Below are 15491 nucleotides of genomic sequence, written 5' to 3'. Positions count from 1 at the left end.
CTGTTCTTGGTAGAGCTCCCCCACTGTGGGAACATAAGTGTCTCTTTTCCTGTTGCACAAAGTTGTGAGCCTTCTGACATGTAGCTGCTGGACTGCCATTAACAAACTTATTTATATTAATGCTGCACACTAAGCTGGGATCACTGCACCTCGGCATTAGCTGCGGTAGGCAGGCTCCGCAGCCGTCTCTGCAAACAGAGCTTATGGCACTTTACACGTCCACAGGCGCGTTGGGACACGTGGACGAGGTGATCTCACCCTGCTTAGCTGAATGGAGCCTCCTCTACCCGACGTTATTTGGGTCAGGTAGATGCTGACAGTAAAAGCCTTGGGGAAAGGGAGGGAAAGGACAGTAAACTGAGCGCAAATATTTCAAAAGTCAAGCATCTCATCCTCCGGATAGGGCCAGACACCATTTGCAGCCTGTCTGAAGTGTGTGCTATCACATTTGACACCATAATTCCAACTGATGCCAGTATGTGGCTCTGACAACAAGAAAATGTGGGTTAAATCTTTCTATAATAACCAACCTTTCAGACGAAGATTTTCAATTCTACCTTAGGGATTAAAATGTTCTAATGGAAACTGAGCATTTAAATCTCTTAGGAGGATTTTTTAAAATTACGACACTGTTATTGTTATTTGTTCATTGCCTTGGTGTTTAAAGCGGCATCATTCAAAATGGTTAAACCTTTTAACCTGTTATTTCTGCTCTGTGAATCTTACTCTCTCTTTTTGTCCTCTTCACATCTTTGCATCCCTCCTAATCTTCTCTACCATCTGGGAACACTGGTCCCATCTGCTAAAATGTATCTTCCAATTCCAGCTAAAATAACCACAAAATAAATTGTTACTGTTAGTATTTTACATGCCATCATTAGGCTTTAATGAGATTAATGGAACTGAAGGAGTTTCCAACTTTGAAATATGTTCCTCTGTGTTGACTGCAGACTTGGGCAGATAACCACTCCATCTATTCAGTCTTACTCTACATTAGTTTCTTGGCAGCTATAGTTTTGAAGAAACTTATATGTAATTTTATACTCAGCAGAAGAGGAATGAAGCAGACATAACTTTTAGGTCTGTCTCAGATGACCTGTCTCATCAGCTGTTTGTGATTTGCTAGGTGGTCATTTCCCCTACATCTCTCCAAACACACCACTTCTAAATACTTAAAGAGAAGTATCATTCAAAAGCTGTATGTTTTGGGATTTTTTAGATTTTCTTTAGGAAGTAAACGTGCATACAAACACAGGCACAAATGCATGTGTAAATTAAACTGAACACCATGTGTACCATGTTTGAAAACAGCTGTTACAGTGCACTAACAGCTTCCTCCTTATGTAACACTAGATGCTGAATGGCTTTGCTTCGTAATAGTTGACCAAAATAAAGGTTTGGACAGCAATGCTATCAAATCTGTGCATCTTTATAACTACCAAACAACTTTCTTTAAACTTGAAAAAATACTTACACTCTTAGGGCCCATTAGAGAAAACTGGTCTCACGAAGGCACAAAAAAAGTTTGTGTTAAAATGTCATTCCAACTCAAGTAAATGTCTTATATTCTACCTTTGTTTCGGGAAGACTAGTTTTCTTATTAAAAGGGTCAGGTGGAGGGAACATTTTGAAGGACTACTGCTAATGGTCTGCAATTTACACTGTCCTGTGCTCACAGAGTGAGGACAAGATTCGGCACTTCATGGTGTCTCTTCCCTGAGAATTTTGAGAGTGTGAAACAATAGCTTTTGATTTATTTTCTAAAATAAGAATTATTTTGTCCAAAACAATATGCATATCTTGAATCAAAAGCATCCTGGTAGCTGATTTCTACACGCAGTTACCATCATCATCAAAGACTCAACTATTCAAGGAGAAGACTACATCAGCCAGATCTTTACTTCACCAATGATGCCTACAGTGAAACTGAAAAATACTCTGCCATCTCATTCTAAGCATTTTCCTGGGAAACAGCCCCATTCACTGCCAGTACCTACAGTTACCATGAAACTAAAACTACAGAGAATTTTAGGCCAACAGGTAACACCGTAAGCTCTTTCACCAATCTAGAAACACCCTTTTTCAAAAGCAGTATTTAAGTATCTACAGGCAACATGGCCTGTCAACAAGCCTAAAACTAAGTGGTGTCTTAGGACAGGCAGAATGGATATAGTAAAAAAAGAGTAATCCACTGTAGCAAATGATGCTGCTTCTTATGCATACAAAGGGATCCTACAATATTTCAAGTTGAGGCATATGCTACACCCAAAACCATAAATACAGCACCCTCAAAAACCTCCAATACTTCTGGAGGGTAATTCAGGCTAAAAGGTATCAAAGAAAGCTTGATGCTCTTCAATGTACATCCTGCTCGACCATGCCATCTGACATTAGCTATACAAAATTATTTTATTTTATTGTATTTATAATATTATTTTTCATTTTATAACTGTGCTTATAGTAATTTTTTGTCAGCATGCCAACTCATTTGTTAATGTAACAGAGACACTAACATTTATTTATCATAGAGACAGACAGTAAAGGAAGTATTTCTTAAGGGAGAGAAGTAAAGAATGTGCTTTCACAGCATGTCTAAATAAGACAGCTAAAATAAATTCTGGGATTAACAAATTTGGGATGATACATTTACCTTTCTTTTTGATTGATAAAACATACACGACATTCCTAGACATAGGTAGTTCAGTATATTACGTAAAGCCACCAAGAGAGTAAAAAAGACGCTGTTGGTTCTGAAGCTGAATCTTACAGAAAAGTTGATTGGGACTCTGGAGGATGATGTTAGGGTTGCTGACAGTACTGTTTTGGTTTTGTAAAACTGAAACTTAGTAAAAAGCTGAAGCTTAAAAGATTTGGAGTTTCAAAGGATGTCCACCTGAAAAACACCTTGCAAGTCTAGCCAAAAAATAGAAAGTCTCTTCCACAGTGTTTTAGTTGTGAAAGCAATTGGCTATGATGATTTTTGGTAATATTGTTTACCCACCTAGTCTGAAGGATTATGTAGATGAGTTCACAAGAGCTGACCCTCCAGGTTTATTAAATATTCAATGGATATTCTGTATGCATGCTGGGTATTAAATAGAAACGAGAAAATACTGCAGACTACCACATGTTAAATACCTCAAATAATACTGGAATGGCTGATTGGCTTTAAATAATTTATTTAAATCACTTTATCACATATCAACATAAAGATGTACAATACAGACACAATGCAAATTCTAGAATCATTAAGTGCTTTTAAAGCTGGGGTTTTTTTTTTCCTATTGATTTTGTTTACTGTATTGTATACAAACCTGGAGAACTTCTTACATCTTTCCTTTTTTTTTTTTTTCTTTTTTTTTTTTTTCTTTTTTACCATGATAGTAAAGTAGTATGTATGATCTCACCTGCAGTAGTTTTACAGCATGTGGGCCTTCAGCAGCATGGAACTCTCTGCTGTCATGATGTAGCCTACTGTTCTTACAACCTCATTCTTCTCCCCATCCACTCTCTTCCCAGCTAACTGGATATAGCCTACACACAATCTGCCCTGCTTAAAATCATCTGCTGTTATAGCTCAATTAAAACTGTGGTCATCATCATAATGCTTGCTGGTCAAGGGAACTTGAGCAGTAAGTAGGATACAGCCCATCCATTTAACAGAGCACATCTTAAGTGGTCTCTCCAACACAAACACACTGCATGCCATACATTGATCTACAATTGAACACAGGGTGATGCAGCTGTTCAAAAGACGATTTCCTACTTCAGATTCACTGTGAAAAAGGACCATGAACAAAGTAGCTCACTCAGCAGACTGCAAAGCAGGTAGCAATTACAACTTCTGAGCTGCAAATCTACAGACCAAGACCAAATCCAGTGTTTGGGAAAGTCCAATCTTAAAAGTTACAGGAAAGCTGATGTTCCATGTTTCCACATGGGATTCTGGCAAATGAAATTTGCTCACAGGTTTTATACCAAATAACAGGATTAAAAGAGCCTGTGTGTCATTCTCAGATTACCACACAAAAGGAAAAGTTTCTGAATTGAGTGATGTAAGTCACAGGATCCCCAATTCTCTGGGTGAAAAGTGGTGTCTTCTGTGACATCACATCCAACAATTTAAATTGATGGGACCTATGTAACAAAACTGCATCAAACTACACACCTTGTGTCCAAATGTAGCATCCTCGGAGGTCAAGACTTCAACCTGAAATTATAAGGAGAAAGATAATTTCAAATTTAGCCACCACCATGAAACTCTCTCCTGAGCAAGAGATCTCCAAGCAAAGAGATCTGTAAAGGAAGATGTCGGCCTGGATAAGCCCCAGGAAACTTACATAAGGTAGGACACGCTGAACTAGCATCTGACAACAGAAATCCTTAAGACAAGAAACTCAGACAGCATCCCTCATGACACAAACAATGTTCCTCAGCCTAAAAGGCATACAGAGTATCTGTCTGTGTCCCAGAATTTGCTGTAGTACAGCTGGAACATCGTTCTGCATATGGAGTTTTGGTTACTCTAAAAAGCTGCCTGAGCATGACCAGATTCATCTGCCACAACAACCCCCTGTAAAAAAAAAGGCTGGAAATGCCTGAATTCTTCCCCTTCCATTATCTTCTACCAAGGCTGAGTACTACAGCACCAGATGGAACAGCACTAATGGAAAACTACAGCAGAGGTCTTGCTTGCAGGCTCCTGTAAGACCATGAGCACAAAGAATTACTTGAAAACCACAGAATTCAGGGAACACAAAATCCCCAGGCAAAGGCTGTGACGAGCCAGCCCCAAGATACAGTCAACGTCTGAAAGCTTGAGGAAAGCAAACTGCTGGGTCATCTAGTGGTGCTCCAAACCAAACTCCTTGCTGATTGCCACCTACTGCACAGATCTAAGAGCTGATGCTCACTGATCTGGGACAAGAGGCTACAGATGAAGAAACGCAGATGCACTGATTTTTCATTAGACTCCTTAAAAACACTTTACACTTCAGCACCTTTCACCTGAGAATCTCAGTGCTTTTATGAATTCTAATTAATTAAGCTTCCCAATACACAAGTGAAGTAGGAAATGTCATCATTCCAATATACAGACAGACAAGTGAGGCAGAAAGAGGTTAAATAATTTCTCAGTAGTCATGTGCCAATCCAGGGACACACTCAGGAAAAGAATCCCAGATTTCTACTTCCAGGCTCACAGTTTAACAACTAGGAAATTCTCTATTTTTCTGATTTACATCCTATTTAAAATGCCTACTACTGCGTTATAATTTATACAACTAGTATAACTATAACTAATGTATCTAATCTCCAGTTTAACTTAAGAAGAGTGAAGGATTTAAAGCAAGTCAAGAGGGAAAAAATGAATGTCAAGTTTCAGCCTGAAGCATGTTATAATGCCAGTTATAAACCTCTGAACAAGAAGGTTTATAATGGAAAGGCTGATAAACTTACAATGATGGCAGCACTTAAATATATTTATGTCATGATCTAGCAACATATGGTATCTCTTAATCTCTAAATTAAAAAAGGGAGGGAAAAAAAGGGGGGGAAGGAGATAAAGCATTTATAGGAAGGAACTAGGAATAAAAGAAGAAAATTAACCCGAGGTTACCCAGTTGTGACCTGTCCATCTTACTAGGCATGGCAGTGAGAGGCTACAAAATAGCACCTCATTCAATAGGAGGTAGAAAAGAAAATCCAAGTAAATAAAATCAATCTAAAATTATATGTATTAGCTACTTATATTAAGCTTCTACTCCTTTAGGCACTTTATAAATATTAAACAATCAGTCCTGGTGAGACTGATAAATATCCATAATATATTTTACAGATGAAGAAACAGACAGAGGGTTAAGTGACTTGCCCAGGGCCATAAAGAGAATAATCAACCATTGGATTGGAAATAACAGTGTGACTGCCTGTCTCAATACAGTGCCCTACTCAAGATGCTCAAGTGGCTTCCGAAAAAACTCATTCCCGTATCAGAAACAATCTGGCATAAGGGTTAATGTGGCACTCATCTGAACTGTAATGCTCATTTTCAGTAAGCTAACTGTAACTACACAGACCCCAAAACTTGAACAATTTTGTTCCAAGCTCACTCAGTTTTCTCTATCCAGTCTCATACATTAGATGCTACCACCAGACCAGGCCCATCTTATTACTGTTCTGAAGTGGAGTTTCATTGGGAAAAATGGAGTCTTCTCTGTATCACTGGGTACCTTCTCTGACTCCCCCCTCGAATCAAGCAGGACTGCTGACTCCCTGCCAGCCCAAGCCCACCCTACCTCCCCTACCCTGCAGACCCTTCCTCCTCCTCTCTTTCCCAAGTGATCCCAGCTGGACTGACACCCCACCAAGCCTGCCCAGCACTGCCTGCCCATCCCTCAACACAGCTTCTGAGGTTCCCTGCAGAAGCACAGGACAGACAGCCCCAAAACCCTGCACTGACCCAGCACAGATCAAGCAGAGCATCTTTGCACTCCAACTCATCTGCATAGGCCACCTCACCACGTGGGGAGCTTTGCTGGCACTGTGAATACATGGGTTGTGCCAAAGTACTCAAAGCCAAGAGAATGCTCACGACTGACATAAGTTTCAAAACATGAGTCAACATGGCAGATGACCAGCACATTTATAAAAGTCAGTCCTCCTTCCTTTCACCAAGAAACTGAGATGAGCAAGACATGACATCAAAGAGTAGAGCAGAAGTTTAAATTCACGTAACATACTCTTAGTCTCTTTTACATATAGACACTTTTTTTTAATGCTTAGAAATGTAAGGTTTGGAGAGATAAGAAAATGGTTCAGAGCACAGCTATTGCTGTAGATAATAACTCTCATTAAAAAAAAATTATTGAACAGGCCTGATAATGCCAACTTTTGTCTTTCCAAGAGTGATCACCTGACTTCTGCAATAAATACTTGTCCTCACCTTGCAGATGATGCAATAATGCATCCTCTGCATTCTTTGTTACTACTGTCTTTACCAGTGTAGTGTAACCACCAGTGTGGTAGTCCATTCATTTTGGCTTTCACCTCTTCATATAAAAGGCAGTGAGGATCACTAAGAGACAAGTAACAGTTGACACTGTAAGATACACAATACAGTACTGAAAGAAGATGTGGGATAACATGAAGGTTTTCTCATGCTAAATTTCAGAAGATAAAAAAGCCAAAATGTACAACCTAGGCTGAGAGGACCCCCCTCTAGTGGGAACGAAAGTGTACTTCAATCAGCACCCACACTACCCTGGGAGAAGAGGAAATTTATTTAAGAATCAAGCAAGGGCCATCTTTATCATAATCATCTTTAAAGTATATAACTTCAACTACAGTAATAAAAAAAAACAAACAGAGATTCCTTATTGCTTCAAGATAATCAGACATTAATTAAGAACTTCTCATTATATACTTATTTGTGGCAGTTAAACATTTCCTTTTTTTAGTTGTCTGTTCTAACTGTACATATGTAAATATATTAACTTGGGCAGGGGGTGTATTTTTCTTTTATAGTGAAAAATTCACTGCATTATTAAAAAAAGCATACTTGGTTTTTAAACAAAGCACTGTTAATTTCATGTCTATATTTTTATCCATATCAGCTACAGTAACTTCGCCTGAGGCACTTCTCTGAATCCTTGATTCCATCCACTTTCCACTCCTCACAGCACAGCGTTATAGTTGAATGAGCCTGTTCGCCCCATATGTTATTTCTGTGTAAAAGCAATTTTTAATCACTGTTCATTGGTGATTTTTTTTTCCAGTTGATCTAAAGAATCTAACAGCCTTTTTGCTTCTAGCAAACAAACCCAAGCCACACTACAGTATCCTGCAATTCTGGACTGGAAAGCTATTGGAAGTGGTGAGGGGTAAATGATGGGGTAGTATTCTAGAGAGTGTGTCTATTAATCATACACTGCTGATCCATTACACGAGACACTATTACTGGTTCAAGCAAGAGTACCCCACAGCTGGAGCATGCCTGTCCTGTCTGGGCAATTCCCCTCCCAGGACTGGCCACGACGGTACCAAGGAACCCCAGAAGTCCTCCTCAGCACCTCAGCACCTTTGGGGAGGCAAACTCCCCATCTCCCTAAAAAACCTGCAGAGTCTCTAAAATGGGCAGCTGTGGCCAAGAGCACTACTGCTTATGTAGCATTCTATGATTTATTAGTAGACTGAGGTAGTATTTCATAGTCTTTCTAATTTTACAAGATGGAAGAACTAATAAATGTGCTTATGTCAGCCTGGAGGATCCCTCACAAGAAACGTGTGGAGTACCCTGAAGGAAGATGGGCAGTAGCCCTAAGTCTCTTTTTGCCTGAAGAGATGATGCTTACTCAGTATTTTTGTTTTGCTTTTCAATGAAGCATTTGTACAGCTCCAATTCGACAAACAATACCGTGTCACAACCAAGAGACTTATAGTAAATAATGCACCGAGTAATTTCTGCCTCTCTGTCACAGAGAAAAGGGAAAACATAGATCAAAACCTTGAGGAGCAATGCCGAATACCTTTTCGGAACAGAGTTGGTACAACCTAGTGATCAGATGACACAAGGAATTAATTTAATTTGGTTTTCTCCAAAGCCATACTCAGCACTGATTCTGACCTCAGCTCAGTCCAGCTCCTTCTTGTCTCATCAAGAATTTGTTTGAGATAGGATTAGCTGGAACTGAGCAAGAGCCATGGGAAGTAGAACACCCATCGTTAACAGGAGAAATTACAGCTCCACTTAATACCCAGACTGTTACGCAAACAACAGAATGTGAGGTAGCAAGTATGCAAGGACAAAGTAACTAAATATCAAAAGACATGGGTCACAGAACTCTTTGTCTTTTTTGGGGGGGAATCTGAATATAAGCACCAATAATAATTTCTGGTGTGTGCCAACTCCCATATAATAACCTGTTAACACTAATACTGAAAAGGATCATCGATCTACATTTAAATACCCAGGCAAAAACTCCCAATAAAACACACACTTTCTGCTGCTCTCAGACGTGGGTCGGAGCTCCTCAGAGCTCATCTAATGGAGCTGCTATTTGCAGCTGGCAGGTGAGGGGGTTACAGATACTCTGGCAAGGAATGCAGTAGACTGGAGCAGCTCTGATCAAGACAAAATATTCTGCACAGGCACTTACAGTTTCTGTGGGTCACACACAAGAATCTGCCCAGCTGGCTGCAAATTTTATAGGCTTTCTACTGTCATTTGTTTGACATTATTATTGTAGGAAAATTATAGCACAGGGCTTCTCTGATACCTAGAGGGCTTTCTGCCAACTGCCTGCTTACAAAAAAGGCATGCCTCTGGCACTTTTAAAATATGTTCAAAACAAAATAAATGTTTATGTTAATGCTTGTATTTTGTAATACTTTTATTTTCCATGTTTGGTAAAGATCAATCAGATGAGAAAGAACTCCCTTGATAACAAAATCTGAAAAAAATGAGGATACACAGGTGCTCTCTCCTGAAGTACTCTCAAATAATTTTCTTGATTTTGGGGTGCACTTCTTGCACACACTGCCCAGTTCACAACCAAACTGCTTGCTTCTGTACCCACATTTGTCCTCTGACCTACAGGGACTTCATGGCAGGTGGGGGGAGGCTCTGTAGTCCCAACAACTTACAAATGGGACTCATTAGTCCAGGCACAAAACAAAGCAAAGGTGACTTGGACTATTATTTCTACACGATCTTGCTGATGTCTATTGGAAATAGCCAGGATAGCCTGAGCCAGGGAGCATGCTGTAGTGCCTGGGTGCAGATAAATCCCCACAATCCTTTTCTAGAGCAGATTCTCAGTCTTTAAGGTTTCCCTACCAGCCTAACCACCCACACACTACCAGTTCTGAACTCATCTTTTAAATGAAGGTGACAAGAACTTCATTTAGTTTTCATTTTTCGAAGTCCTTAGAAAGTTTATTTCAAAGATGAGTATGGCTACAGTTGTTTGTATCTTTACAAAATCCAGCCTCGCTACCTGTAGCATCTTTTCTCTTTGCCTTGTTTTTAATTTAAGATTCAGCAGTTGTAGAAGATGGTTGTCCTTCTCATTGGAGCAGGGACAATCCTACCTGACCCACAGTAGTTTCTGTCATTTTTTCAAGGACTTAATGAGAGCACACAAAGCTGTTAATGCATGTAGAACTGTAGGAATAAACTTTGGTAACTGTGACAAGCCTTCCTTCCCTTTTTTTGTGCTACCTGCCACCAGTTTTGTTTATTTTTAATAGCAATCATGCATGTAACTTCAGGGTAGGTTTCAGATCTGTAGGAGGGAGAACTGGGCATGTTCCCTGGGCAATCCCTGAGCAAATACACTGAAGACACACCTTTGTTATGACCCTGAATCTATGCCTGAAATAAAGGCATGAGATTCGCACAGTATAAATCTCATGAATTAAGGATAAATCAGCCGAGACTTCCTGACTTTCTATACGAAGTCCATTGAGACTACTTACTCAAGGCCTTTTGGTTAAGTAAATGCCACCACCTCAGTCTGACCTGTGTAAAAACTGGATACAACGTGACCCAGTTCAGGGCAATTATTCAGTTATCTGACATTCATTTTTTCTTAGATTTTCCCTTTAATTTATTTTGCTTGTTCTTTGTGGAACTCTTAGCTCACCAGGTCTAGCAATAATAAAGATCAGTGTTCTAATTTTTGCAGCCACGAATTTTAGCTCCAGAAATACAAATTTAGTAAAAAACGTGATCTCTCTTCAATTGTCAGAATAACTTTGTGTGCTACTTTGTGTTAAAAAGCTTTGAAAAGATGTTTCAAGAAAGCACATTGCAGCTGGAATTGCTTATTAATTCTCCTCATTCTCCTTATTAGCATGTACAGAAAACACAGTGGCTCAAGGACGCAGCTCGCTGAAGCAGCTTTGTACTTGGTCAGCCAGTCTGAGATAAAACACAATGATGCCTCGTGTTCTTAAAAGCTGTTTAGTGGAACGGATCTGTCCTACTGGTATTTTTTAAGCTTTTTCTTAAATGCCAATATTTTGGGGGAAGTTGATTTACAGCAACAATGACAACAAATCATTCACACCTTCAACACCCTGCCCAACACACTTTTTCCCACGTGTTGTTGAGTGACCTGATGGTTTGCAGTCTCCCACTGCAAATATTTTGCAAAATCCTAGGAACAAGGCCAATCCCTAAGAAGCAAAAGAACTAGACTCCAGATGCCAGCTAACTGAAACCAATAACTATTCAGCCTTGTGAGATATAATACTTACAAGAGAATTACATGTTAGAAGCAACACAGAAGGAAAGCTGCTGTGTGCTACGAGACAATGGGGCAGTGCCTGTAACCTCAAAAAGACAGAAATGGACAAACATTATTCAGGTCAGCACTAGGAAACAACCATTATAAATCCCAGATACACTGACATCTGAGGTTCTGTACACCTCTGCTCAGCACACACTCACTGCAGGGAAACCTACAAGGCTGATCTGTGAGCACAGCCCAATTCCTTATATTCTGCAGTAACTTATTCCTCCGTCCATACCACATAAACAGGTGATCAGCAGTGAATTTACGACAGTAACATGCTCATCTGCTCTTCTCATTAGGAGATGAAAGAGGTTAAGACATATGGACACACATACATGTGTTTTCCCTCTGTAAACATAGACGTAGTTCAAATTCTTCAAATTTTCTGCCATACTCATTTTCATATATATATATATACACACACACAAAGTTCTTTCACACCACAATGCTACACAAAACAGAGTAACTACACTGAAAATTATCTTTTGTTATTTGACAATGCAGAGATCAAAATTATTATTGTACTTAAACCAAAATCTCAGAGCAGTTGCTATCTAATTTCCCTTAAGAAAAGAGTGATAACTACAAAATTCCAACCTTTCATTCTCATGCTTTCTAACATATGGGAAATCCTGAAAAGCAGTCATTACACCATGTGACATAAGCAGTAACAACTCCTGCCACTGGTAAGCCTTTTACTTTGGTATTGCATCTGCCCTTTTTCTAATGCATTTGTATTTCTCACTCTCATGTGCAGAGACCATGATTTCATTCACATACTGCACCTCCAGTACTTGGAATCATAAAACCTCATCTACCAAAGTCAACTGCAAAGGGTCTCTACAGCAGCTGTCTTTGTGCCCAATCACATTGTCAGGCTATGGAGGGTCTTGGCTACGGAAAGTACCAAGAATGGTTAAAGCATCACACTGTCCTCTGCTCACAGAGAGCTGGAGGTTCCCACTGCCACAGCTCAGGGGCCACCTGAATGCCCCCTAAATAGTCCCCTTCAGACAAGTCAGGTTGCTTAGCATAGCTACAGGATGCCATCCACCAGCAACTAGGGGGTAGTACTGAACAGATGCAATGACAAGATGCTTTTAAATATTACAGAAAGTTCCAGAAAAGCATGTTTTAAAGCCAGCCTCCCCAGAGGAGAGGCTTGTTGCTGTTCAAGGCTGGAACTGCAGAGTACTGCCTGCTCCCTTTTCCTGCCTCTCTACCTAATTACTGCACATACCAACTGTAAAGGTGAAAACAAACACAGACCTAGCTAAAACTGCATGCCTTAACAATCATGCATAAAAGAAGTCAAACAATTTCCAGCAAAAACTGAAGGTAAGTGACCAAGGACAAAATCTTTACAGAAACAAAACTCTGAGTTTCAACTCTACACCATTCTGTCAGCAGCTTTCTTATTTAATTGAGCCTCGTATACAACCAACATCAAAGATACTAAGCTATTTTGTGCTGAAAATACTGGAAGTATGCTAGGAAGAGGTGGCAAACAGAAAGGATCTGTCAAAGGTAACAGATGTATCAAGGGCACCAAGCACTGTGAAGAAGGCGTTAATTATCTATGCTGAAAAAGAAAAGGTGTCTGAAGAACCGAAACTGTTTTCAAAAGATTCAACGCATTTCTATTGTGCTCAGGAGAAAAACCTTCCTGCACCTTAGACAACATCATTTTGTGTATGTGGGTTAAAAAGAGGGTTTTTTAGGTGAAGAAGCACACAATGCAGGAGCATGCTGTTTCAGAAACATGGTTCTAACTGCAAAACCTTTAATCTGTCTCACAACCAATTCAAACTGTAAATTGCATTCTTTATTCCTACTTTTAATGGAATGGGTAACTTGCACAACCTAGCTGAATCTCAAAAAAAAAAACAACAAACCAAACAACAAAAAACCCCGAACAAACCCCCCAAAAACAAACAAAAAAACCAGGAAAAGAACACCGCCTTTTTGAGCACCTTTCTGTAACTTCAGACTATCTCCACAGTACTTTCAGCTCTATGAGGACTGTTTCATTTTTCCTTTTACTTTATCTGAAAAAAGTGGTATATTTTGAGAACAGAACACCAATACGCAAAAAAATTACACCAGGCCAAAATTTATCACCAGAAGACCTACCCTACATACATCTTATGTTCTTATTAACTTTTCTAGACTGTATATGGCTCTAATCAGTCACAACCTAGTTCTGTGTCAGAAGAAACAGATTCTTTATTATACCTGTGCTCCCTCTCTCCACCTTTCCTCATAGGACTGCTGAATGGGGACTCTCTAGAGCATAATTTTGAGAAAAACAGGTAACACAAAAATTAGCCTTTTAATTTTCAACAGGAAAACAATAATTTGAACAAATCAGAAAGATGAGCAACAAAACCAAAACAAAATAAGAGCAAGGAAAACTTACTCTTTTATACAAAAGAAAGCTGAAGTGTAGTTCTCTGAAGGTAATTAAAAAATATTAAATTCAAGTCTGATTTGCATACTCAGCAAAAGTGATGTTGCTGCCATCTGAGTGTGATGTAAGATCAACAACAGAACCACAGCGGTCCATGCAACTGTAAATTACACGGGCAAATGGCCTGAACAATTGCCAGCAGGGATGTAACAGGCTCTCAGAACCCTACTTCCCCAACCAGACAGAAAGCTCTTCTTTATGTCCCCTTCTCAGTATCGTGCCAAATACAGGGGGTGGCTAATAGTGACAACATCCGGGTAATTCACTTGGGCATCATCTGGGCATTATCAGATGCAGAGCACGGGTTTGGAAGGGATGGTTTACACAACCAAATAAATATCAACACACCTGCCAAGTAGCCTTGCAGGAGGAACTCCCCGGGTAATCCTCCGTATTTCATACCTTAACTTAAAAAGGTAAATCTGTGGGACAAGACTCAGCTGAACTAAACAATTTTTGTCAATTACCTGAGCTTCTCTCTTGATATATTTTAGGCTGCATCCCTATCGCCTCCCCATGAGGTACAAAGATTGATAAACACTCTGACTGGATTAACTGCTTTAAAAATTATTCAGATGTCACAGCTGGCCAGTTTTTGACCCTTCTGGTATCAGGATTTAAGAGTTTGCTGGGAAAGAACAATGCTCCTGTCAATAACTTCTACACACTCTTGCAGCTCAGAATACCTATACACTTCCTCAGAACCGAAGCAAAATTGGGCTCTCAAATCTCATCCAGCTTTACACCGAATGGGGTACAGCCCATTTGAATTGATACACCTGAATCTGGATGGGGTAGGCAAAAAATATAAACATTCCTAGTAGTCAGTCCTAACTGAAGTGCACAGCAATAAAAGCCTAGATAAGCTGTCAAAGTATTTGTAATTTTTTCCATTTTATTTTGAGTTCTCTATCTGCTATAGCAGAGAAAAGTGAAGGCAAGCCCTGACACCATGTCCTCCAAAAAAGCACACTTTCCATGATTCACATCCACAGAGCTTGATTTTGCATATAGGAATCAAACAATTAGGTTTCTCAAATGCTTTAACTACTTACACAAACTGGGGCTTTTCCTCACCCAAGCAAGAGCACAATGTACAGTTTCACATACCACTTCAGCATTTCACTTTTTTGCTACACCCATTAAAAAAAAAAAAAGTCCAAATTCTTCTTTAAGTTACTTTTAGTGAAATGGGGATCACTTATAAAAGCCTAATTAATCACAGAATCTTGGCTTCAGAATTCAATTACATGCTAGTATATTAAAAATTCTAGAGTCCATAAACAATGACAATAAAACCCATTATAGAATTTATAATATTTTATTTGAATACTGCAATATGAACTATAAATGTTCTCAGCCCCTTTTCTTATTTGTTTGCTGCAGTTTCTTCATGCACACAGAACAAGAACCACACTGGGGCAAAAAGAGAGGAGAACAAACATTGCAGGCTATAGACACATCACCTCCTCGCCAACTTTGAATTCTTCATTGTGCTTTATGCCTGTTCTGAATTTTATTCTGGGTCTACAAGGGTGACTCTAGGTAACTGCAGGATACAAGCTAGCATTTTTTTCCAGCCTGTCTCAGTTTCAAAGCAAGCCCCTTACTCATGCTTTTGTTATTATTCAAAGTAAAACAACAAAACAAATCAATTACTAACAGCCTTCTGCAGTTTTCTAAACTTAACATTTCTGTACTATAGTGTGCGTATCAGGTAATATTCA

General features: G+C 39.4%; 1 protein-coding gene across 7 annotated transcripts in view; it reads right to left on the bottom strand.

Moving 5' to 3' along the window:
• ARID1B (AT-rich interaction domain 1B) overlaps positions 1-15491 on the bottom strand; it is a 329115-nt gene that overhangs the window by 141964 nt on the left and 171660 nt on the right. For 4 of the 7 annotated variants that reach the window (XM_071740628.1, XM_071740632.1, XM_071740629.1 and 1 more), the window contains exon 5: positions 4169-4210. The exons of the other annotated variants lie outside the window; for them this stretch is intronic. In XM_071740628.1, the coding sequence (XP_071596729.1) occupies positions 4169-4210 (42 nt within the window). The remainder of the gene's footprint in view (positions 1-4168; positions 4211-15491) is intronic. 7 annotated transcript variants of the gene reach the window in all.

Source organism: Heliangelus exortis, chromosome 3 (assembly GCF_036169615.1).
Source record: "Heliangelus exortis chromosome 3, bHelExo1.hap1, whole genome shotgun sequence".
NCBI lineage: Eukaryota > Metazoa > Chordata > Aves > Apodiformes > Trochilidae > Heliangelus > Heliangelus exortis.
This window is presented reverse-complemented; position numbering and strand designations above follow the sequence as displayed.